At 44.8% G+C, this 27,728-nt stretch overlaps 1 protein-coding gene across 1 annotated transcript; it reads left to right on the top strand.

Annotated features, from left to right (window-relative positions):
• Window positions 1-10,757: 10,757 nt before the first annotated feature.
• Window positions 10,758-18,815, top strand: CNR2 (cannabinoid receptor 2). The gene is made up of 2 exons (XM_083171139.1): window positions 10,758-10,847; window positions 17,517-18,815. The coding sequence occupies exon 2, from the start codon at window positions 17,576-17,578 to the stop codon at window positions 18,635-18,637; it is 1,062 nt and encodes a 353-aa protein (XP_083027265.1). The 5' UTR covers window positions 10,758-10,847; window positions 17,517-17,575; the 3' UTR covers window positions 18,638-18,815.
• The last annotated feature ends 8,913 nt before the right edge of the window (window positions 18,816-27,728 follow it).

Raw genomic sequence — 27,728 nt, 5'->3', positions numbered from 1 at the left:
GTCCTGTCTAACAGGGAGCCCCTCAGCGGTGCTTCCTTACTTTTGTGAGGCGTGGTTGGGTACTGTGGTCTTATATATATATATATATATATTTATATATTAGAGAATGAATGGCGCCACTTGTGTGTCCTTAATAAGTTTGGATAGAATAGGCAATGTCCCCTTTCCTTTATGGGGTGTCAGTCTTCAAACTTCAAATAGAAAGTAATGGTAAGTTACTTAGAAAAAGAAAAAGTGCCCAAATGGATGAAGATACGGCGACTATTTGCTTTAAAAAAATAAATAAAGATATGTATACAGTGTTGGTGCAAGCCTTCACTTTTTAAGATCCTATATAAATATAATGCTGGTGATTACCCTGTACATGTACCTAAGGTATATATAGAAATAATTAAATATATAATATATAAATAATTGGTAAGAGAGTATACAAGTATAAAAAATATATACATTTATTTATACAGCATAATAAAAATAAATAAAAGCAAAAAGAATCCTATCCTAAACTGGTTCGGAGATAATCTCTTCTAGCAATATTCCAATAGGTAAAAAATATATATAAATCTAAGGTGCAAACAACAAGAAAGTGCTTATCTTTAGATGAGGCAGGAGGGCTACAGTAGAGGGATACACTAGCCCTCCTGCCTCATCTAAAGATAAGCACTTTCTTGTTGTTTGCGCCTTAGATTTATGAAAGCAAAAGGAAAAATACAATGTTTCTATTTATAAAACAATGTTTCAGGAAACTGACGATTTTAGGCCCATGCACACAACTTAATAACCAATAAACTCCAGAATCATTAATATAAGTGCTGTAAGCAGGAAGACTGAAGAGAATGATAGCAGAGTGCCCTCTTGTGGGGAGAAAATTATAGTACCCAGTCAGTTCAATTCCACTGACAAGAGCTTTTACTGCCAGCAGTAAGGATTAGAGAAAGTGCTCTACAGATTACATAGAGCAGGGATCAGCAAACTTTTTTACCTTTTACCCCCAAATATATTTAGATACGCTGATGTTACCCCCTTGATTTGAAAGGAAGGAAATTATATAATTGTAATATACACTGCACCCCATTGATATATCCTGCTAGTACGACACACAGCCAGGCAGCCATTGATGATGATGATGATGATGATGATGATTACCATGTACATTATGCCATGCACCCTTATATCCCTCCTCCACTGCCACCAATGTTGGTATGTATTATTTGATGCATGGTGGGTATCTGGCAAGGTTTGTGGTCAGTCTTAGGATAAGGATGGTCAGTCTTAGGATAAGGAGCCAAATCTGACTGGCCATTACCTGGTGTTGACCATCAATGGGCAAAACCATTTCTTGTTATATCGGTCAAAGGGGTTCACACTGTCAAGGTTTAAGCCACCGATGGCCATCCCTACTTTGCAGGCAGCATTAGCAGCTAACAGCACTAACTCAGCAATATAAAGAAGCTTAGTGGATCTGTGCTGTGAATACATAACAGGCAGCTTTGCAAAACCTTAGAAGCATTATGTCACGTGTGAGGATTTGGGGTGGCTGGGGTAAGCATGACGGTGTTATGATTGGGGTCTGAACCCCAAGCCATAATTGTTGTTTAGAAAGGTCACCGCAGACCCTACACTGGTGTATATATATATATATATATATATATATATATAGTGTCTAGTGTCCATATGTCTAGGAAACACTGCCATCTGTTGGCAGCCAGTGAAACTACATCTGTTTATCTCTCACATATGCACAAACACAGAGGCAAGTGTTTGTGCATGTTTGTATGAGGTAGCAGATGAGCTTTCGAAGCAATAGCAATGAGTGTCTTACTAGTACCTTAAATTTAATACCACACAAAAGCATGATATAACACACGACACGCACAATATAACACCACACGAAAAATGCACAATGACATTATACCCAAATAGGACTCAAGGATACCCAGATAAACAGACTGGAACGATGAAAAGGACAGACTGGGAGCAAGATCAGATACTGTCAGTATTCAGACTGGAACAGGCAGGAGGCAGGTGATATAGCTAACAGGAAGCTGGAAGCTGGCTGCATGCACAGGGTGACAGGCCTAGGACATAGGACACAGTTTCCAGATAGAACACACTGACCAGACTGCTGGAAGCTGTAAACTAGAAGCTATAACCTGCATCAGGGTCTGAATCTGCTGTGAGTATAAAGGGAGCAAGAACTGCTGGAAAGTCACAGACCTCCTGAAGCACAGATTACCTGCAGGTGAGCTTCCCAGACCAGGTAAAGAGCTAATTATGCAACAGCCTTGTGCACAGAGCAACACACAGGATTGAGTTGCAGTAGCACAGACTCACCACAGGTGGCCACAACAGACTCCCATATTACAGTGGTCAGGGAATGGGGTAAAAATGAAATACCTGGGGATAATGGACGGTCGGACTGCGGAGACACAGCCAGGCATGCATATGAATCTATATGCATGCTGGGCTGTGACTCTACAGCACGACCATCCACTAATTTAATTTCATTGCAAATTGAATCTATAAATAGATTCTATATGCATGCCCGGCTATGTGTGTTACGGTACTGTAGTGTACAAGGACCTGATGCAGTGAAGTGCCTCAGGCCCTTGTGTATAACATGTTTCCCTGCATAATGCCCTGGGCCCTGCTTCCAAGTCCACCCGCTTCTTCAGTAGAGTCGACTAGTTGCTGCACAATTTTGGTAGTGGGCAGTCTGTGCTGCCGCTGCAGTGCCGAGTTTCTTTGCCTGATTATAGGCTCCTGTCAAGGTATACCCATCTCTAGTCTAGGGGAAAAGATTGCACAGACTATATCATCTTGAAATACTGACACTTATAGTTGCCTAGATTATCAATGGCTATACCACACACAGCCTGGCAGCCATTGATGATGATGTTGATTACCATGTACAGTATGGCTGTGTATGGTACACATTTTGTACCACACACAGCCATACTGTACATGGTAATCATCATCATCATCTTGGCTGCCATGCTGTGTACTGTACTTGCAGGATATATCATCAATTTCTGCGGGTACAGTGTGTATTACAATTATATGATTTACTTCCTTTCAAATCAAGGGGTTATAGTCGGCGTATCTAAATATATTTTAGGGTAAAAGGTAAGAAAGTTCCTTGACTACTGCCATACAAGAACACGAGAACCTTGGAATACTCACAGAAATATAACATGAAAATATAAACGGCTACAGCTTGTAACAGTGAGCTTGGAGCCAAAGCAGGTGGAGTATTGAGGTTTAATCTAACTCCTACTCATGGAGGGTAGTATATTATAGGACATATTGGCACATGGACCTGAGTAGTAGGTGGGTGATCAAGAGAGCAGGGCCGGTGCCATCACTAGGCAGGTCTAGGCATTTGCCTAGGGCGCCGGCCACTGGAGGGCGGTAGTGAGCTGGTAAGCTCTACTACCGCAGGAGCAGCGGAGCAGGAAAGCCGGAGGAAGGAGCAAGTGTTCGGTGAGTAAACACTTCCCCCTCCCCTAGCAGTACAGCGGCCATATCATAGCACCCATCCACCCACTCCCCCTTTCCCCCGGCGGCCGGGAAGACACACCGCGCACACACACACACCCCCCGCGGCCAAGCAGACAAACCGCGCATCCCCCCGGCGGCCGGGCAAAGACACAACGCAACCCCCCCCTCGGCGGCCGGCAGAGACAGCGTGCACCCCCCGGCGGCCGGGCAGAGACAGCGCGCACCCTCCCGGCGGCCTGGCAGAGACACTGCAAAACATCCCCCCCCCCGGCGGCCGGGCAGAGACAGCGCGCACACACCCCCCCCCCAGCAGTTGAGCGACGGGGCACCCCTCCCGCCTGGGGCGCTCCGGTGCTAGCACCGGCCCTGCAAGAGAGGATTAGCTTGAAGAAATGTTAGTATATGAAATAGCCTTATTATAATACAGTCTTGAACTATGATTATAATACAGTGAGTTCACTGCAGGAAGCAGCTGGTGGTAACTGTGGACTGGACCAGCTAGGATAAGAAGTGCAACACGATTGACAACTGAATAGAGATAGGATTGGTAATCAGACTGGAGCTGGATAGATGTTGAAGTTCAATGTCTCTGTGCTTTTCCAGACTGAAACTGGAGAAAAGGGCATAACAGAGCCAGTATATAACCAGAGTGGAACTGGATAACGGACAGAAACCATAGTGTTGGGAATCTCAACAAAGATCTGCTCACATTGTGGTAGCAAAATTGTGCTGCAATTTGGAAGTGACCATGCTGCTCTCTTTGTAGGTGATAGTGATTTGTGATTGGCTGCTGTTATTAGCTGTCTGAGAACAGCGACTGCAATGGCTGAGAATGATCCTCCAACATGGCTGTGCTTATGTTTGAGTTTTGGAGGAAACTCCAGTGTGGAGGAAGTAAGCCTGAATGATGGGAAAGCAGAGAGTGAGCAGAGCACTGTGGAGAGCTGGATCTGGAATTGGAATGCCATGCTGAGATCGCTGTGACTGACTTCACTGCTGAATTCAGAACTGCAATTACTCACACAAGGAAACTCGCACATGCGTCTAATCAAAAAATTCAGCAGTTAGCAAAACAGGTTGCAGTTTTTATGCTGAGCAGACCTCTCAGATAACAAACTTAGCAAAAAGGATAAACTTGGCAACTGGTAAGCTGGGCCAAACACAGTGAGCAGGATGCTGCTGCAATGCAGGACAGATGGCACAGGAAAGGGACAAAACAATAGGAATTTAGTCAGGATTGTAATGTCAGGCTAGGGGTACCTTGTGGAACAGTCTGCGGCCTGGAGGACAGGACGTCACGATCTGGAGGAGACTGTAGAACAGCAGGTTTAATATAAGTCTTTCTCATAGAAGAAGCACCAGAGAATAGAGCCAGTTAAGGAAGCTGCAAGGCGAGGAACCCCGCAGGACAACGTGAGAACTGGAAGGAGTTCATAAAGATGCAAAGAGTGTCCAGTAATCAGTGGACTGGGCTAGGTAACAATGTAGAAGACTTGTCCAGGAAACCTTGACCAGATGACTGGACCGGAACTTGAAGAAGAAGACTTGACAGTTCCTTTACTAGATAACTGGACGGGTTGATGAAGAAGGGGACTTGTGCGGGAAACCTTGACCAGATGACTGGACCGGAACTTGAAGAAGAAGACTTGACAGTACCTTTACCAGATAACTGGACTAGATGGTGGAGACTGACAGCAGATGTAGATAACTGGCAGCGATTGTAGGTAACTGCCAACAGGTACTGATGACCGACAGCGCGTACTGATGGCTGGCAGCAGGTATTGGTGGCTGATAGCAGGTGGAGATAGCAGTCAGCGGGTACTGGTGGCTGGCAGCAGGTACAGGTCGCTGATGGCAGGTGGAGATAGCAGTCAGCTGTTGTACTGGTGGCTGCAGGACACAAATGCAGGATTCCAGGTGACAAATGCTGGGTGACCAGTGCAGAGCTTGTAAGTTAAGAAGTCAGGATACAAGCATAGACTTTCAGGTGCAGGCAAAGAGTAACTGGTGCTGAACTTGTAAGGGAAGCAGTCAGGATACAAGTGCAGGCTTTCAGGTACAAACGCTGAGTAGCAGGTGCTGGACTTGTAAGTAATGGAGTCAGGATACAAGTGCAGGCTTTCAGGTACATCAAAGAGGCAAGGACTGGAGCGCAGGTTTGAAGCTTCCTCCCAAGGGATTGACAACAAAGTACTGGCGTCTGTTGCCCCAGGGCAGATTCTGATTGGCAGGGCAGAACTGAGATCCGGCACTATTGGCCGGCTACAACAAGATGGCGGCGCCTGGACTGAGTACAGGTATTTTCCGCCTGCTTCCCTGCCGGGAGTGCACAGAGGAGACCCCAGGAAGATGGTCGCGGCTGGGAGCACTGGATGCCGCGCTCCCCGCCCTGCACCCAGACGGACGGTCAGCAGACCCCGCCGCCGAAGGTGAACAGGTGAGCGGCGTGCTCCAGTGACGGCCGTGACATGTGACAAATTACTTTTGATACAGAACAATGGATGTTCTTAGATGTACAATATCAGATCTATAGACGTATTTATTATGGTTGCTGCATGTTCGTGTATACACAAGCCAATGGGTAAAGGGGGGTCCACACCCTGCACCCATACATTATACTTAACATCTTTGGTGTTGGAGTAGCAGAAAATTGGACAACACAAGAGTAAGCAAATCTCCCCAGAGCTGCCAGCCAGTGGCTTGCAGCCGCCCACCGGGCGTTCAGAGATGTAATTTGTGCCAGGTTAAGTCATTGTAGGCTGTTCTTTTTTTTACAATGCCAGTAATCGGAGAGCTTTATAACTATTTAATCTTGTTTGGACCAATGGAATTACTACAGGCTGCCTAGAACTGCTATACTGGATTTGAAGGGAAACCCCATATAAGAGTAGAAGAATACCTTTAATACAGATGTAGGCACACCCATCGTGCCTATCTTGCACCGTGAGTGCTACATGTATGGTGCGATAAGTGCACACACTGAATTGCATGCACGTATTAGTCGCACCCGTGGCCCATTAAGAATCCTTTAGCTGGCTCCTTGAGCTGCGATTATGCGCACCAAATGGACACCAGTACATGTTAAATCAGTAATAACAATGCAGTGCACACTATGGCTTATTAACATTTATACACCCTTAGTCCAAACTGTAATGCTGCAGTCAACTGCTAAACAATATATCCCCAATCCAGTACCAGAAGCTGCAACTATAAATAGAGGTTGTGAGATCCCTGTGCAGCAGCATACCTCCCAACTTGTAGTGAGATGGAGGAGGGACAGAGGGATGGGGCATGGCCTAATTAAAGGGACTTGGTCTATATGCGTGGCTCGCCCTCCCCCCCCAAGGGTTAATTCCCCAGACCCCAGGCCGTGGGAGGGACGCGGGAATGTCCCCGAAAACCGGGATATTTCGCGGTAATCGGGACTGTTGGGAGGTATGCAGCAGTCACAGAAAGGGTTAATCTCTGCAGCTTTTCACATTGTTGCTAAGTTTTGCAGAAGCTGAGCTGGGAGCTGTAAGCACTGACCTGCTGTTTTTGTACTAATTACTACTCATCACTTCTGTATTCTGTATAATGGATGCAACTCCCAGTAAAGCCCCATACACATTAGCCGATGTCCCTGGCCGCCGATTTTCCCGGGAGGGGGTTAGTCAGGCATCGGCAAGTGCATACATGCTTGCTGATGCCTGCTCCGTGGTGAGCAAAGGAAGGGGGCGTCAGGGAGTGAGACGGTTTATATACATAACAGAGCAGCAGAGCATTATCTCTTTAATCAAGTATTCTGGATTTAATTCTCAGTATGTCATTGACAACTTACACAGGGCCGGTGCTAGAGTGTTCAGCACCCCCCTACAAACTCTGCCTACCATACTTTACAAAGAGACAGCTTGTGCCGAAGGCGCATGCTGAAAGATAAGGGGTGTATAATGCTCATAATGTGCCCAGTAGCAGCAGTGCAGTGGTGTTTGGGCATTTTAATACCCCCCTCCCACACACACACTGAAAATAGGTACAGAGAAAAAAGCTGTAAGCAATAGACATTCACAATCTGGTGGGCCGTTTGAGTGCACTCAGTGGGGTCAATGGGCTGCTGGACCCAGGTGGGTGAAGGTGGTACATACATCGGATGTGGCTAAGGAGCTGCCAGTGGTGCGGGCAGACCGGGCAAGATAAACGCGGTGAAGACGGAGTTCCATAAGACAGGGCACATTGACGGGTTTTTATGTTGTTTTTTAAGTTATGCCATTTTTATTTTACATTTTCAAAACACAAAAATAAAGAAAGAACAAAGAACTTGTATATTGACCCTGAGACTCCTCTCCTCTACTGGATAATAAGCCAGCTCTGTAAAGGGATACCAGGGTACGATAGGTATGATGTAGTATATAAAAAATATCTGTTGATATCGGACACATTGTATTGTACATTTAATGGAACCCAGATCCTGACCTTATTGTTCCTTATCAAAGGTACCCACATCTCACTCCCAAGCAGTAGGGAGAAAAAAGGGTAGGATTAATATGTGAATTGAGATCACAGTATAGAATGGAAATTTGACTTCTCGTGCAAAAATTTACAATCAAATCCCTAATCTTTACAGCTATTATTATCCCATAAGGGAGTCTTCCCATCAATATCATGCCAATCATAATACGAGTTAGCCTGACACGATACCAGCAATGCCTGAAGTAGAATTTGTGGTAGACTCCAAGCAGAGGACCCAGAGAGAAGAAACTGGACCGAAGACAAATGCGGTCAAACATGAGCAGCAAATAACCCAGTGTATGTTGGCCTGCCCCTACCTAGAACTAAGTCTGACAAGTGTACCAGTTGAGTAGCTAAATAATATGTACGTAACTTAATGAGACCCAGTCCTCCATCGATCTTAGCTTTGACCAAAACCCTTTAGAGCCACCCTAGGTGCCCTACTTCCCCATATAAAGGAAGAGACAATGCTATCTATTTTCGTAAAAAATATTTTAGGGATATAGATAGGGGAGTGATGAAGGAGACATGTATTTAGGCTGTATAGCCATCTTAAATAGATTTATACGACCCATAACAGTGAGGGGTATAATTTTTGCCATACATGAATCGATCGCTTGAAGTTATCTGTGACCAGGTCAATGTTTTGTTGCACACACGTTTTACGCCTGAGGTAATCCAGACACCCAGATACTTGAAACGAAGTGTCCATTGTAAAGGAGACAAATTGGGCAAATTCTCAGGTATAGTACTTGAGATTTATTAGATTTATTCCAATTAATGAGCCAGATAAGGTTCCAAATATATTTACAATGTCAAGTCGAGAGTTAAGAGAGGTATCAACATCATTAAGAAATAGAAGCATGTCATCGGCATACAGAGCCACGACATCCATATGAGTGGCAGTAGGTATACCTCTAAAATCAGGGGAATTTCTAATATGACAGGCCAGGGGCTCAATTACCAAAGCAAATAAAGCAGGTGATAGCAGGGAACCCTGTCTAGTTCCCCTGCCGAGAAAGAAGGGGAGGTAATGGTGCTGATTATAGATAATCTGGCTATCGGGGAGGAATATAATAACCCAATGGATGAAATTAGGGCTGAAAGCAAAATTATGGAGAACCTCCACCAAGTAAGACCATTTTACTGAATCAAAGACCTTGGGTGCTTCCAAGGTCACCACCAGTGCTCCTGACCCAGAATAAATACCCCTGATATATGTGCCAGAACAATCTACACAAATTTTGAATTGTTGATTTTCCGGGCATAAAGCCCGTCTGATCTTCTTGGATAATGGAGGTAATGACATGTTGCCAGCAATTTAGCCAGGACTTTAACATCAGTGATTAGCAGAGATATCGGATGGTAGGAGTCTGAAATTGTGGGATTTTTATCCTGTTTCGGGAGTATTATGATGACAGCTCCTGACATTGAAGGGGAGAGTCTACCATTATCAAAAAGGGTATTAAAGAGTTTTAACACATAGGGAACATAAAAGTCTCAATATTGTTTATAGACCTCTATTGGAATGCCATCGCTACCTGGTGCCTTTTTATTAGGGAAGGACACAATAGCAGCCCCTATTTCTATAAATGCAATCGATTGGGAAAGATCCACCTGGAAAAGATAAATCTGTAACTGTTGGGATGTATATGACACCTTAGATACATACAATAAGGACTAAAGGTGCCCATCAACTTGTCCGATTTTGGGCCGATTTCGCCCGATCCAGACGGATTGGGTCGAGAAATGGGCTGCGCACGCCTATGACTACATATAAAATAATAATAACAATATTGCTGGCTTGGCTTAAATATACATTTACTTCCACATTGAAACAGCCAACTGTTCAACAGCAAGAAAGCAAAATAATATTGTAAAAATAAATACATTAATTACCATAATTTCATTTTGTTAAAAGTTTATAAAGATATGACCCACAACTTCATCCCTTGCTTAAACTCAGACTCTAGGAAGGGAGTGTCCTGAGCAGCTAAGATGGTGGATGCATAAACCTACAGCTCTGTCTGCAACTTGTGGTCTACCCACAGCTGTTACCCGTACTGTGTCACACATCTACCAAGCTTGCAAGCCTAAAATTGATGCTTTGCCATCTGCTGAAGGAATTTTATTTTCATTTTAAAAAAGGGCATCCCTCGCTGTCTTCAAGATATTGCCCGGCAGCCTTTTACTCCAATCACATTTCTTAACTCATATCTGCGGTATGAACGGGTACGAGCGTGATTGGCAGGAAAATACGGCCTGAGAATTCAGCAAATTTACTAAGCTCCCGAATTCTCATAATTTGTATTTTCCACTCATATTTTCCTGCTCTGTGCCTTAACTGGCTTTATTGTGACTTCTACAGGCAATCCTACTGGGAGGTGTTTCCTATATCTGGGACTTTCAGACTATTCTGAGATTTTTGGGCAGCCATATCTGACTTCTATCGTCTACAGCTGATGCAAATCATAGAAACTGAGGGTTTGCACCTGCGCTGTTGCACCACGGTGTGTGCTCATCTATAAGAATGTGCTTCTTGTCATTTACTGTGACAAAACCTGGCATCTATTTATTTATTGAAAGACGAGTTGAATAGAGCTGTAGTTATAATAAAAATGCTTTTTATTCCTTGAGTGTAGGAAGATCAGTTACATTAGTGGTTGCGCTTAGTAAGGAAATGTGGTCAATGTAGAAACTTTTATCAAGACGTTGAGGAAGTTAGTACATTTCCCCTAAAAAATTAAGTGAGAGCATAATAGTGCTCATAACAAGCATACCTTTCAGTTACTCTCATGTACCCCATGAAGGTGGCCACATCGTGGATCTAATTGTCTATATTCATACATTGAGGTTTTGTAAGTATTCTCTTTAATGTTCTATGTTTTGATAACAGTCAATGAATATTTCGACTTCAAATGTGGGACCTTCAAGAGTTGACCCCAGCCTCAGGAGCCTCTGAGTGTGGAGGGTGTTAGTGCAAATAAACAGCTTTGTCCCTCTCCTAAACACTAAAAGAGTTACATCTCACTGCCCTCCCTTGGCTGTGAGGACCAGATAGAGGCATGTTAAATAAGGAGGGGGCCATGTCCAGCCTCTGTCTGGGCCACCTCCTCTGTAGCCAGCAAGGAGTAGACTCTTAGCACTAGGGTCACTACGAGACCATAGCGATGTGCCCAAGTTTAGTGTGCATGTGCCAGTCTCTGTTAAAATTGTGCAGATATTATTTTACTGGTGATTTTCTACTGTGCGAACTCCTTCTTTAATGGACAAAACCGTGTACACTGCAGGTGGGGCTGATGTAACATGCAGAGAGAGTTACATTTGGGGGAGTTATTTTGTTTCTGTTCAGAGCAAATACTGACTGCTTTATTCTTACACTGCAATTTAGATTTCAGTTTGAACACACCCCACCCAAATCTAACTCTCTCTGCACATGTTACATCCTGCCATAGGCGTGCGCAGCCCATTTTATTAGGGGGTGCACCATTAGAGGGGCACGTCCATCACGCCTACTGGGCATTTCCATCCCCGCCTACTGGGCATCAATGCAAACTAAATAGAAGGTGACTTATTTATGTATATACACTTCAGAATTAATCATTCCCCCCACACACACTAGAAACTATAATGCCTATTACACAATGCCACAGACCATGTTTCCCATTCCAAATAATGCCACACACCATAATGCCCATTCTACATAATGCCACACACCATAATGCCCATTCAACATAATGCCACACACCTTAATGCCCATTACACATTATGCCAGGACTTAACACATTTTTGTAAAACATGGACAATAGATACAGTGTGCACCGAAGGAGAGCACAAAAATTGACACCGTATTACACGTCACACACCCATAACATAGTATACCACATGCCGTAATGCCCTTTACACGTTATGCCATACACCGTAATACCCATTACACGTTGCACCTCACACCGTGATGCCATTACACATTGCGCCTCACACTGTGATGCCCATTACACAATGTGCCACACACTGTGATGCCCCTTAAACATTATGCCACACACTGTAATGCCCACTACACACTGACACATGTGATGCCCTTTACACATTATGCCATACACCATAACGCCTATTACATATTATGCCGCATAATGCTTACCTACATGCTCATTGCTAGGAGTTACATGCTTGATACCAGGGGATTCGTGCTCGTTGCCATGGGGGATTTCATGCTTGTTGCCCAAGGGGGGTTACATGCTCGTTGCCCAGGGGGATTATGTGCTCATTGCCCAGGGAGGATTACATGCTCATGTCCCTGGGGGGATTACATGTTCATTGCCCAGCAGGGGATTACATGCTCATTGCCTGGCAGGGGATTGCATGCTCATTGCCCGGGGGGATTACATGCCCGTTGCCCTGGGGAGATGCAGTGCGCCAAGAGACGAAGTCTCAGACATAATCACAGCCGCGGAACTATGTCAGATGGGGATCATTTGAGCGGGACCTGAAAGGGATTATCTGAGACAGATATTTTCTGGTGGCACAATCAAACCCTGAACCGGCATTTGCCTATGCCTAGGACCAGTTTAATCTGGGTGAGTCCCCACGCCCCCGCTCCCCCTGCAGCTTCAGCAAACATGCCGGCTCCCTGGTGGCCATCTCGGGCACACTCACCCTCCAGCAGCTCCAGCAGCGTCCCGCACACCTCCAGGAGAGGGACAGTATGAGTATGGTTGGCGATTCTCTCACCAGGAAGCAAAGAATGCACGTGTCCATGCACATCCCCCGTTGATTGGTGTCCCGCTGCTGTTGAGCTCCTGCACATCGACAGCAGCGTGACACCAATCAACGGAGGATGTGCGCGGACATGAAGGAGGCTGCAGGATGCTGTATACAGGTGGGCGGGCAGCAGCGGGGACTACAATACGCGGCTGCACTGCTCCGCTCAGCACCCAGCCGCATCGTCACTGCTGGTGCTGTTCTAAAGGAGGAGCAGCAATCGTGCGGGGGGGCGCCGGTCTTTAGGAGGTGCCTGTGCACCCCCGGCACCCCCCGTGCGCACGCCTATGCATCCTGCAGTGCACATGGTTTTGTCCATTAAAGAAAGAGTTTGCTTTTGCAAACCAACCAGAATCACCTTCTTATTGTAAAATCTAGCGTGGGAACTTGGTCACTTAGAATTATAGTAAGTGATTCACAAAACCTTACTTAACTTTATAAAATGTACATAAAACACAGGCACTATTACTTTCATTGAAAGAAAGGTTCCCCAATTTAATAACTGAAAAATTATATATATTTTTTTTATAACCATAGTTTATTCAGAGAATGAGAGACAATAGAAAATGAACCTAAGCAAGTTTTTTGCACTCCGTTTGATATAAACAACATCCAGGGCGCCTTCTCAAAATAAATGTGTTATTACCACAGTCCTTCTGAGACAAAGGGGGCGGCACTCCACGATTAGCAGAAAAGTATCTGTATTCAAATGAAAAGTGCACTTTTCACCAAAAGTCAATGGTCCTGTTGTTAAGCTTTGAAATGTCACTGTAAATGCTTATTTGAATACAAATACTTTTTCTACTAAATGGGGAGTGCCGCCCCTTTTTGACTCTCAAAACAAGGACTGCAGTAATTTTATATATTTTAAACAAAACCTCAATCACCTTTTTTTTTTTAAATCACAAAACGTTAGCTCAACTGGCATCGATGTCACTGGAAAGGATAATGTTGTGTCAGCATGTGTTCCTTCGAAATATTGAAGTCTATAAACTCTGTTTCTTTGGGTTCAGTTTATAACCAGAGCAGCTGCCATATGTATTTATTTCCCTAAGTAAGGATGGCAGGGTCTGTTATGGTCAGGAGAACATCATCTGCATATAATGCAATTTTATGCACCAGACCACCCACCTGGATTCCCTTAACATGTGAATTTGCCCGGATACTTGTCACAAAGAGATCTATAACCAGTACAAAGATTAAAGGGGATAAAGGGCACCTCTGCCTTGTGCCATTAGTAATACAAAGGGGAGAAGAGGCAACTCTGTTGGCCAACACCGCACCTCTGGGATCAAAGAAAGTGTGCCAGCGCTGGCTGATCCAATAATAGAGCAAGACGGTTCTCAAAAAGTTAAACAATTTATTAACAATAAAAACACAATAAAATGACTATAGGTTGTAGAACCACTAATTGTGAATCATAGAACATAAAGTCAAAATAGAGGTATAAAAATAATATCACAGGGATATTTTATCCATGCGGTTTTTAGAGAGTTATGAAGCTGACATGTATGTACATATTACCATCCTGGTAGAAGATGTGTCCAATTTGGATGACCCAAGAGTCCTTTGTAGTTTGCCCTATAGTTTCAAGGGCTCAGGCTTCCCACTAGGACAGGGCTGGGCAACACCGGCCCTCCAGATGTTAATGAACTACACATCCCAGGATGCTTTGCATTAGTTTTGCTATGTGGCTATGCTGAAACTGATGCAAGGCATGCTGGGATGTGTAGTTCATCAACATCTGGAGGGCCGGTGTTGCCCAGCCCTGCACTAGGACGATTTCCTCCTTCACTGGATGTGGTTAGGAATAAAGCGAATATCCCATAGATGATGAATCCAGGTGGGGCGTCGTCGGTGGGAGATGGACTGGTCACTTGGTCGACTGGATGGTGTCAACAAGGATGGTGTCGACTGAATGGTGTCAGCAAGGATTTTAAACAGCTCAACGCGTTTCCCCGGACAATAGAACTCCGGCTTTCCTCCTTATATTGTGTCTCTTTTATAGTAATACAAATATAGCTTGAGTGAATTTAAGTACAATATGTTGCCAGTCTTGGTCGGTGAGAGTATGCTAATATAACTGCTCTTGTTTGCCCTCAATGGGTATAAACAAAATGTGATAGATGTGAATGGATACTTTATGGATAAGGGTCATTGCTGTAAAGGTTTCCAAATTCAGACTGGATAAAAACAATAGAAGCAAAAAAACCAAACCTTTTCTTAGACTGATTTTTAAGGGATAGAAATCATTCAATGGTCAGCAACTATCAAATGATTTCTCTACCCTTTGGCCGCATGCGAGGGGATGTGTTCTTGGACACATACACCCACATGCTACTGAGGGGATGCGGGTGGCGCTGGTAGTTGATTGGTCAGGCATTCAGTGGGGCGGAAGGCAGCATTAAGCTGCTCGCTAAGCAGCGAACAACCTCTGCTTAGAGAGTGGTAGTGAATCAGGCCCTAAGTCTTGAAAAGTGATAAAATGGAAAGTGAGAAACTACCAACTAATTAGCTCCTAACTTTCATTTTCAAACACAGACTGTAACCTGGCAGTTAGGAGCTGAATGGCTGCTGGTTTATCACCTATTTTATCACATTTCAAGCTTAGTACATTTGACCCATATGACGTGGTCTAGCCTCAGATATGTATGCAATGCTGTATCCAGATGAATATACAGATTATGGGGGGATATATCAAGCCTTCTAAAGTGTAGAGAAATTGCCCATAACAAGGGGCCTAATCTAACTCTCTCTGCACATGTTACATCTGCCCCACCTGCAGTGCACATGGTTTTTCCCTTTTTGAGAACAAATTTGTCCTGTGATCAGGTCTCAGGGGTCAGATAAGTATGATTATCTTCCGCCAGCCCACAAACCCTAACCCTCCCTTCCTGCAGCCTAATTCTAACCAACCCCCTTCCCTGTTAGTGCCTAACTCTAACCCCTGTACCCCGCCACCTACAACTTACCCTCCCTAGTTAACACTAGCTGATATCATTATCTATATTATGCATATCGTTAGTGAAAATCGGGTATTGTGTACCCATCTTAAAATGGCATATGTATGCTACTCTGGGCATCCTAGTAGCTTATGTGTCAGGGTATAATACAACTGTGATCCTATCTGCCTGGGCACTGTACTCCTGTGTGCCTGGGCATTTCACTTCTATTTGTTTGGTCCATAACTTGCTGTTAACTAACTGTTAATGATGAGTGCAGGACTGGTGTTGTTAGTGGCAGAGTAATATACAGTAGGAACACACAGCAGATGACTCAAATTATGACTGGCCCCATTACTTAACAAGTAGTGTGGGTTTATTGAAGGATGGCATATACTGTGTAAGAAAACATAATCATTTAACTAATATATTGATCCAGTTTGCATTAATATATATTTCTACTTTATATCTCCCCAGTACCCCCACTCCCTCCCTTTCCCTTTCAGAGGTTAAGTTCAAGCGATCAGGGCCCTCATGTCCACTATCTCATTGGCATAATGCCCACATTAAATGTAACAATGTGGTAGTATTTGTACTAATTATATTTATTGTGTTTCAGTGTTATGCTTCCATTTGTCACTATTGGCCCAATACAGACCTGATTGCATGGCTGGGAATGTGCAATGGGCAGCATTCAGTTAGGGTGCCGCACCGCTTGTGTAATCCTGCCTTGCGAATTAATGTGCTCTCTGTGTGAATGGCACAGCCGAATCGCACGAATCGCAAGCCGCTCACCATCGGATAATTTTTTACACTGGGCACAATTCATCACAGGCACTGTGTAGCAAGAGACTTACTCAGCGATGCAATGGAAAACGGCATATTCTGGATGGAGCAAACATCACTGGAGCTAACATCACAAACACTAACATAAACACTAACAGGCGTTTTGTGTTTGTGTGACAAATATATCAAGCGCCGTAGGATAAAATAAGGGTAATTTATTATACAAATAAAACACATAAAAAATGGCTGGTGTGGATTCTTACCCCTTTTGTTTTTTGGAGCCAGCAAGGGATGGTGTGGGGGCAGGGATGCAGACCGGAAGTGCACCCTGCCTGGCTCCAAAGAACTTTACACAAGGTCATTCCACAGATGTAGATGATGTCAGTCACTGCCAACACGTTTCGAGCATCCCAGTGCTCTTCTTCTAGGGCTTCTTCTTTAGACTGACATTGTGCAAAGTTCTTTGTAGCCAGGCAGGGTGCACTTCCGCACTGCATCCCTGCCCCCACACCATCCCTTGCTGGCTCCAAAAACCCCCCAGGGGTAAGAATCAACACCAGCCATTTTTTATGTGTTTTATTTGTATAATAAATTACCCATATTTTATCCTACGGAGCCTGATATATTTGTCACACAAGCACAAAACACCTATCCAGTATTCTATGGTCTGAAGGAGACCTAAGTGACAAATTTAAGGCAGCCCTGAGAAGGTAGCGCAGGACATCACCAATCACAAACATAAACACTAACAGCACTAACAGGCTTTGTCCTGCGTTTTTCTTAGCATTCCAAGTAAATGGGCAGCTACCACCCCCACCCTTCCTGTCAATCACTCTGCAACTGGCTTTCAAATAGAAAAAGTTGCAGGAGTTCATCGCAGCCAGGCATCATGCATGCGCATTGTGGCCCATAAGCATGCGCTGTGATATTCAGCCACTGTGTGAAATTGCAGCCGTGCCATCAGGTCTGAACCGGACCCTATGTGCGGCATATTTGTAGGAGAAGAATATGTAAAACTGTTTTTTTTTTCTTTCCCTCCAGGGCTCAGCATACCACCAATAAGAAGCTAGTGATGACTAGGAAGAAGCCATTAACACAAAATGAATAAATGTGGCAATGGTATCAATGGAACGATTGGTTCCACTGACAGCATAGACATCCAAAAGTACCTGATCCTGAAGAGCGGTGCACAGATCATTTGTATTACTATTCTCTTCATTACTTTGGCAGTTTTGTGTGTACTGGAGAATACCTGGGTCCTCTCTGTGATCTTAACTTCAACCCATCTAAGGAGAAAGCCTTCCTTCCTGTTTATCGCCAGTCTGGCTATGGCAGATCTACTGGCCAGTCTTATTTTTTCCTACAGCTTTCTTGACTTCCATGTTTTCCATGGAGCAGGTACGCCTGCTATTTTCTTATTCAAACTTGGTGGAGTCACCTTATGCTTTACGGCATCACTTGGAAGTTTACTTCTGACGGCTTTTGACAGGTACATTTGTATACACAAGCCAACTGCCTATAAGTCTATTGTAACCAGAAAAAGAGCAACCCTGGCATTGGCCGTCATGTGGATTAGCGCCATAATAATCTCATATTTACCTCTAATGGGGGTAAATTGTTGCATTCAATTTCTAACCACCTGCTCGGAACTGTTTCCCCTAATTGATAATAAATATCTGGCATGCTGGATTGTGTTAATAGTGATTCTTCTGAGTGCTATAATCTTCTTATATGCCCACATCCTGTGGAAGTCACACTTTCATACCATTTATATGGAGAAGCACAATTCACAAACAGTAAGAAACACCCGTGTCAGACTGGACATCATGTTGGCCAAAACCCTTGCTCTGGTATTATTAGTGCTGCTTCTGTGCTGGAGTCCAGCTCTCATCCTTATGATACACAGCTTGCTGTTCTCACTGAGTGAAAGACTGAAGACTGTATTTGCTTTTTGCAGTGCTCTCTGCTTGTTAAACTCTATGATAAACCCACTAGTTTATGCTCTAAGAAGTAGAGAGTTGCGGCGGAGATTGACAAGTTGCCTACAAAAGTTGAAATGTCTCAAGAAACTTTCTGATAATAAATTGGAAATGGAAGCGGATGAAAAAGACATCGAGGCCACCTGTGATGACACAATTTGTGATACTGAATTAAGTGTTTAACAAATATTTGCAGTTTGTTATTGAGTCAACAGTGACTATAAAAAAAGACTTACAAGATTTTGATTGCAGATGGGAAAGAAAAATATATTGTAATACCATACCTCCCAACATAAACCATTCCAGGAGGAATAAAATGCTCTGTACCTAGACATCCGTTTAATTTTTATATTGTGATCACCTGTGTCTCTTCTCAATAGTCTTAACCAGTGGCGGCTTTTACCTATGGGCTGCAGCCCCACCAGGTAAAATCCACCACTGTTCTCTGCCTAGGAGGTCCCATAAAGAGAAGGCTGCAGCCCCACCAGGTAAAATCCGCCACTGTTCTCTGCCTAAGTGAAGCCAGATGCAGTCTGTGAGACTGCACTGGCTTCACTGTGACTGGCAGTGACTTCCTATTGGAAGTCTGACCTGCCAGTCACTCAAGGCAGTCCCATTGGGAGGTGTTTCCATGGAGACTGGGGCCAGTGCGTGCACAGTATGTAAGAATTTACTGCGCATGCGCTGGCTCCGTACAGGGGACTGGTGGCTGGGACTGGCAATCATTTGCTGTGGTGGTGGCAGCAGCGGGGAGCACAGCAGCGGCAGAGGGTTGACCTGCATCGTGGTAGCTCCCTCCTCCGCAAAGGTAAGAGCCGCCACTGGTCTTAACAGTTGATGACATTTATGCATTAACATACATTCCAAACAAATTAAGTAAGACAGTCACGCTGCTAAAAAGGGGTGTGGTTGCTGCTAAAGGGTGCATGGCATCGCAGGAATAACATGCCTGCAAGCCATGCCCCCATTTAAGTCACTATGGATGTATGCCCAGTGCTCTGAACTGCTGGCCTTGACCCCAGTCCCACTGACTTCTATAAATAGATAGGGTGCGCAATAACGAAATGGATATTTTCCCTGCAAGGTGGAGAGGAGGTGGCTCTGTGACGTGAGATGGTTCACTAGCTTCTGCAATTTCAGGTTAGTTAAACCTGAGGTATAAAAGACAAGAAAAAATTGGGGAGTAGCAGCGCGCTCATTTTGGAATAATCAAATTAATACATTTAAGTATAAACATTGGACTGATTGTACATAAAATCAAATTATTAAATTAAAATAGGTGACCATAAAAATCTAATTTTGGAAAAGCAGGGGTGATGCAAATAGGACCTCATGCAATTGGGGAGTGTGTTGACTGTCCGTTCCAAGGACACCTCAGGGACCATAACACAGTCAATTAGTATAAGGATGTCTAACTCTTCCCAAAAGATCAGAGCCTGGACATAGAAGGCTGGATCGCTGTCCGGATGAGGGGGTTTTGTTCACCATATTGATGGTCAGTCTGGGTGGCGGATAAAGTCCTTTTTCCAAATAAAGTGTAGGTCCAAAGGATAGGTGTCCTGAGGGTGGTCCGGATCAGTCTTAAGTGTAAGGTGCAGGTGTGGGCAGGTTTCTGACGCGTTTCACCGTCTCAGTGGCTTTATCAAGAGCTTTATCAAAGGAAAGGCTGCAGCCTTCTCTTTATGGGACCTCCTTCTCCTACAGGGAAAGGCTGCAGCCTTTCTCTGTAGGAGAAGGAGGTCCCATTGAGAAATCTATTCATCATTTTCTGGAGAAACTTTTGTTTATCTTCTGTATTGGCTTACATTGGAGATTCTTAACACAGGGAACGAATCCCAGTTTTTTAACCCTTAGAGGGTCATTTTTACCCGTTGGCATATGCACACACACCTCGGATGATAAGAATACCGAATATCCATTAACTCATAGAAAAAAAAATTGAGAAACACTTGAGAATAAAAGGGATCATTTTTAGGGTGGCCACTCCCGGGATCGGCGGGATCCCGGGATTTGGCCTCAAAAAGTGCGGGATTTCAATCCCGGGATTGAAGTATCCAATCCCGGGATTTTGGGATTAGACTGCGCATGCGCAGTCTAATGCTGGGCAGCGTCTGAGCACTCACTCAGACGCTGCCCGGCTCCCGAATCCTGACCCCTGCGTGCGGCCTGCGTAGAGGTCACACTGCGCAGCCTTCTCCTGTGTCCGCCCCCATTTGATACACAATTATGCTAACGCATTGATATGCCCTTCTTTTAATTGAATAGTGCATGCATGCAATTTATCCAATACCTTTTATCCTTTATTTTATTTTATTCTATGTGTGTTATTTAGTGATTGTTAATTGTGTAATAAATTTATACTGATATACAGGAGGCGCCTACTGGTTCTTGTTTCTGGTATTTCTTGTATTGAGGGCGGCAATCCTCTCCCAGAAGGCAGCCACCTGTGTATAAGCACAATACACCATCCCTAGCGCTCAAGTTTTGCTCTATTATCTATCCGCCCCCTTCCAGTTTCCTCTGCACGCCCGCCCACCTCTGCCCGCCCGCCTCCTTTCCGGCCTGCCCTGCCTCTTCTTTCCGGCCTGCCCTGCCTGCTAAGAAGGAGGTGCACGAGCCTGGAGGCACCATGCACCTCCGAACCCACTCCCGGCTGGCCGCCCGCTAATGTAAGTAAATGTGTGAGTGAGGTCAGTGAGTGTCTTGTCTCCTGAAAGACCCTCGCATCTTTCATCCAGTGCTGCACGAGTGCCGATGTTTAGTGTAAATTATATATATATATATATATATATATATGTGTACACACACACACACACACACACACACTAGCCAGCACTCATTTGCCTCTATATTGCTCCTACTGGCTTTAAGGGTAAAATACATATAGCCCCACTCAGCGACACTTGGTACATCTTGCAATTCATCTATACCAATTCATGTGTATCGATAAATTGTATATATTATATACATATAAAGGGGTATCCATTCCCCGAAACGTTGATAAAGGGGTATCCATTCCCCGAAATGTTGGTTTCACAATACACGCTACTTTTTCAAATCCGTGGAGTGCAGCTGTTTGTTTTCAGGCTTCCTATATCTGAATGCGCCAGGAGGCATCCACGGTGGCTGTGTAAGTCACGGGAGTGCCGGGCTGAAAGTTCCTGTATATATATATATATATATATATATACACACACACATATAAATATTGCCTGATCCTAACCCCCTCCTTGCCACAGTGCTGCCAAAACTGCTATATACCCTTACCATGTAAGCATTTAATGGGAACTCAGTGGCAACAATCATGTAATCCCCATGGCAATGAACATAAAACCCCTAGCAAGGAGCATGTAATTCCCTGACAATGAGCACGTAACCCCTGGATTTGAGCAAGAAACCCCTGGCAATGAGCATGTAACTCCTGGCAAAGAGCATGTAGGTAAGTGCCACTTATGTGGCATAATATATAATAGGCATTACGGTGTGTGGTATAATATGTAATAGGCATTATGGTGTGTGGTTTAATATGTAATAGGAATTATGCTGTGTGACCATGTGTAATGGGCACTACAATGTGTGGCATAATGTGTAATAGGCATTACGGTGTAAATTTTTGATGCGTGCCTTCGGGGTGCACTATCCCTGGTTTGGTGTGTGTGGGGTGGGGGCAGGGGCACCAATTTGTTTTCTGGCACAGAGCACCAAGATTTCTATGTATGGCATTGACACTACTAAGCACATTGGAGAAGATATATTAAGCCTTAACAAGATATAAATGCAAGGGTGATAAAGAAAGATAAACGTCCAGCCAATCAGCTTCTTACTGTCTTTTTTTAAACACAGCCTGTAACATGTCAGTTAGGAGGTGATTGGCTGGACATTTATCTCTCTTCATCAACCTCTCTCTTGTTAAGGCTTAATACATCTGCCCCATTATGTGGATAATTCTTTCAGAGTGCGTTTTCGGCAAGCACTGTCTCTTAGTAAAGTATGTGAGGGCGCAAATTTTTAGTTTGCAGGGGGGCGCCGAATACCCTAGCACCAGACCTGCTTCCTGCCCCTATTCTAGGTGTTAGTGGGCTCCTAGGACAGAGTTAATGCTGTAGTGGGAGTGCCGTAAAGCTGCATTGGTAGAGCAACACCACACAGGTGTCCCTTCAGGGCTTGGAGCATCTCCATTTGCCTTTGGGAGTTATGTACCTGATACTGAGATACTACTTACCTGTAAAAACTGAACAGTGGTAAGAATTTCACAGAGGCCCTCCCTTGGCCTAATAATCCCACTGCTTTTGCCAGTCAGACGAATTCCATCATAAAGGGAATATTTAACATGTACCCAAATATGATAGGAATACAAATAGTATTCCATTGCTATAAAGTACACAGATCATCCCAATTACCAGCACATATAACACAGTGCATAGAGCAATACAAGGTACTCTTTACCTAGCACGGCGCCCATCGCGGTCATCGCGGGCATTGAATGCACTAAAAATTTGGGTGCAACGCGACCGACGCGATGCCCGCGATTTCCCATAGGGACCAATGTTAAATTTCTCAATTGACCCGATTTTTCTGTTCAATGCCTCAATTGACACGATTTTTCCATAGGAATCAATGTCAAATGGCCCACAGAGGCCAAATAGGCACCTACGACCTTTTCATACCCCCACTATCCACGTCGGCGTGGAGATGAGAATAGAATAGTGCCCGAAGCGTGGCGAGCGCAGCGAGCCCCGCGAGGGGACGAGGATACCTTTGAAGCCCGCGAAGAGACGCGTTTACCTGTGAAGGTATCCGCGTCCCCTCGCGGGGCTCGCTGCGCTCGCCACGCTTCGGGCTCGGTGGCTCGCTGCGCACGCCACACTATTCTATTCTCAACTCCACGCCGACGTGGATAGTGGGGGTATGAAAAGGTCGTAGGACGCGTACCGCCGCCCCTCGCGGGCTCGCTGCGCTCGCCACGCTTCGGGTTCACGTTGATCGTGGGGTGGCGTTAACAATTGTGGGGGCCATTTCACACTTCAGGGTGCCTATTTGGCCTCTGTGGGCCATTTAACATTGTTTCCTATGGAAAAATCGTGTCAATTGAGGCATTGAACAGTAAAATCGGGTCAATTGAGAAATTTAACATTGTTCCCTATGGGAAATAGCGGGCATCGCGTCAGTCGCGTCGCACACGATTTTTAGTGCATTCAATGGCCGCGATGGCCGCGATTTTTTTACCTGCGATGCCCACGATCAAAATCGTGGGCGCCGTGCTAGGTAAAGAGTACCCAATACAATGCAAGAACATCACAATGACTGCTATCAGGGTCGGCTCCAGGTATTCTAGCATCATTCCTGAGTGAGAAATTTTGAAGTGCTAACTGGAAAGACATCTCCTGTTTTAATTTAAAAGAAATGATTACATACATCCATTACATACTATGTTTATACACAATGAAACAGTTTTAACAAAATGCAAATTTTGACACAAGGGATAAGCCAAAATTCACATTCTGACACAGGGAATAAGCCAAAAATTCAAATTCTGACACAAGGAATGAGCCGAAATCTAATTCTAACATAGGGAATATGCCTAAATTCACATTCTGACTCAGGGAAGAGCCGAAATTCACATGCTGACAAAGGGAATGAGACGAAATTCACATGCTGACAAAGGGATTGACACTTATGGGATTTCTGTTATGCGGTGGGAAGAGGTGTCTTCAAAAGTGTAAATTCATCCTAGTTGCTGCCTGTGATAGAGATTTGTGCCCCCTTAAAATATACATATATACAGGGTTTGTATGAATAGTAATGATACCAAATTTTGGAAAAAAATTTTATTGAAGATATCGCTACAAACAAATAAAATTCTTCAAAATAAGACCCTTGTTTGTCGAAACACTTCTGCCAATGAGTTGTCTACGCTTGGAAGGCACCCTGGAAGTAGTCCTTTTCTGGAACGTACTTCAAGCAGTGTGTCAAAGCCGCTTTGACCTCTTCTACGGTCCCATGGTGGTGTAGTTTGCAAGCTGTCTTCACTCGGGGGAACAGGAAAAAGTCCGCCGGGGCCAGATCGGGACTGTAGGGAGGCTTGGGAAGCATTGCAATGCGGTTCCAGGCCAGGTTGTCGTTGACTACGAAGCAGGTGTGGCTTGGTGCATTGTCATATTGCAGCTTCCAATTGGCGACAATGCATTTTCTGGATCATGGCCAACGTCTCCATAGCTGATTTTACGAGTCCCATACAGAATTTAATGGCGTATCGCTGTTCGATAGTTGCATTTTTAAGCTTCAACCAAGCCTAGGGACCACGACACGAACCACACGGAAGCTCGTAGGCGACTAACGCTCGGTGCGGGGTGAACTTACAATTGAGAAGACACCCCCTCCCCTCCCACGGGATTACAGTATCTAAAAAAAAAACCTTTGGACTGTGGAGAAACCCCTCCCCTACATTCAGTGCATGTACCACATTAAAATCTTACTGTACTTTGTAGCTGTGACTCAGTGATTCATACCTGCTGCTGCACCTACCGCTGACACTGTGAATCAGCATTCCAACTGCAGATAATCTTCCCGCTGCTGATCTTCCTGCTGCAGGCTCCACAGTTTTGGAGTGTAACTATTTAAAAATAAGCGGAGTGGATCCCGCCTCTTGACATCCTGGCCAGCCGCTCATTACATATGCATAGGAGGAGGCAGCCGGGAGGAGGAGCTGGATCATCCCGTATCCAGATCACAGAAAAGGCAGGCAGCACAGGCCCAGCAGCAGCACTATGTTCACTACTGCTGTTGTATAGGGATGGGCATCATTGCCTTTGCCATCGATTGTAGCCATCAATGGCAAAAGTGCAACTGGCCATCGATAGTGTATTACTATTCAATGGATGACCATCAATGTTTTTACATATCGATGGTCATCCATTTTCTTTGATTGATTGACCTGTGGGCCAATAAAAATATGGGGGCGGAGCTTCATGGGTGTCAGGGGCAGAGCTATGCTCCATGTCCCGGCCCCTTGGGGAAAAAGCAAAAATTAAACTATTCGATTTAAGCTTGACATCAATGTGTTGTGCAATCATCTGGTTCTTCCCCAACGATGGCAAAACTATTCGAAATCGGCCATAAACCATCAAGGATTTCTAATCCTTGATAACCGATGGCCATCCCTACTGCTGTGCGCTGTTTGGGTCGGACTCGGGACTGAGCTTGATGCACTCTTTAAACATGGTGCCCAGCGTGACTGCTCCTATTGAGCGTATCTGGAGCCGGCCCTGCTGCTATCCAAGTAAATTGAATCCACAAATAGTGTAAATGCAAATATGGGGATTTAGCAAGTTAAACGATATGAATGAAACTTTTGATGACAGAAAAAACAGTGTGTGTGTGTGTGTGTGTGTGTGTGTTAAATAGCAGATTGTTTATTTTGTTAGAAAATAATAAAAAAATCAGTGGAATGTTTAAAAAGCAGTATGATATCAAAATAGTATGAGTAAATAGAAAAATAACTCTAATTCCAATTTCCAAACCTTCAGATTCTGTAATCTGAGGTAGCACAATTTTAGCATGAGTTTTGTAATTCTGCTTCTCGAATGCTGCTATTTAATGGTTCTGCTTTCATGATGACTGGGTGTAGTAGTGACTGATAAGAAGTGTTCAGTGTTGCGATGTTCCCACGCAGAAGAATCAGCTCCAGTCAACGCATGTGAAGGGGGAGATGAAAAGTTCTAGTAGCCAGGCACGGCAGCAGTTGGCTTCAAAGACAGCTTCTGGGATCTGAACTTTGGGTCTACACGCATTAGGTCAACAGTCAATAGGTCGGCCACTCTTGGTCAATGTATATTACTTACTGTAGATCGACATAGACAATATATCAACAGGAGCAGAAGGTCAATATGGTAATGGCCAACACATGAAAAGATTGACATATAGTAAGTTATCCATGATTTATTTTATTTTCTGAAACTTTTGTATATTTTACCATTTAGGTGGACTACGATTGGGAACAGTATATTGTGCCAAGTGCAGTGATAGCTGAGCAAGGCATCTGGCCTAAAACATGATGAGTGTAGTGAGTCACGTGAAGGTACTTGGGACAATAATTGGGGATCCAAGTGCTCAGATGTACAAATTGACACCAAAAAATTTTAAAAACTCATGTTGACCTTTTTGCTTTTTTTTATTACTTTTTTCCAACCTCCACCTTATGCATGTTGATCTTTTGGTGGGCGACCTAGTCAGTTTTTAACCTAATTACTGTCGATCCCATGATCCACACCTTTAGCAGATCAGTTGTCGGAGTGTAAGGGCTGGGCCGTCCGCGTACGTTGCCGTACGCTCATTTGTACGCCACTCCCCTTCTACGGTATTTCTGCCCGTACGTAAGCGGCTGATTTGTGGGTGGACCTAACCCTAACGGCCGCGTACGGCTAGCGTGCGGTAATGGCGAACGTACGCACGTTTGGCCGCTCCGATCAGAATAAGCTCCCTTGTGTGGGTAGATGCAGAGCATGCTGCTATTGATGAGTTTATGTTTTTGTTGAAAACCAAACACATTCGAACTTTGAAGTTTTGAAGTGGAACCATGTCCTGGCTTGAGTCACTTTGGTGTAGGACCTCTTATCTAAAGGCCCCCTTACATTATGCGATTTGGGCACGATTTTGCCCGATTCGGATGAATCGGGCCGTGAAATCGTCCCAAATCGCATATGGTGACATCCCCTCCGACCCGATGCGCGGCCCCGTGCGCATCGGAGATGGGAGGTCGGACGGGCTGCACATAAGATTTGCTAAATCTTATGTGCTGCCCGGAGCCGTGCTCCCCCACAACAGGGGACCTACCAGAGTCAGGCGCAGGGAGCCGGGCAGCATCAGCGGGAGCAGGGGGGGCGGCGCAGAGTACCAGGGAGCCGGGCAGGAGAAGACGCTGCAGCAGCAGCACTTCAAAAAAAAAAGGGCCATACAAACGCATAGGAAGCCATTCATTGGCTGAGACCTCTCTCAGCCAATCAGCGATTGGCTGAGACCTCTCTCAGCCAATCGCTCATTGGCTGAGAGAGGTCTCAGCCAATCAATGGCTTCCTATTCGTTTGTATGGGGTTTTTCTTTTTTTTTGGAAGTGCTGCTGCTGCATCGTGTTCTCCTGCCCGGCTCCCTGGTACTCTGCGCCGCCGCCTCCCCTGCTCCCTGCCCAGCGGCTTCCTGCCCGGCTCCCTGCACCCCGACCCCCCCCCCCTGCCCACTCTCTGTTTGCGGGCATATTCCTGCTGCTGTCCCCCGCTCC

Source organism: Crinia signifera, chromosome 2, assembly GCF_055691185.1.
Source record: "Crinia signifera chromosome 2, ASM5569118v1, whole genome shotgun sequence".
Classification (NCBI taxonomy): domain Eukaryota; kingdom Metazoa; phylum Chordata; class Amphibia; order Anura; family Myobatrachidae; genus Crinia; species Crinia signifera.
This window is presented reverse-complemented; position numbering and strand designations above follow the sequence as displayed.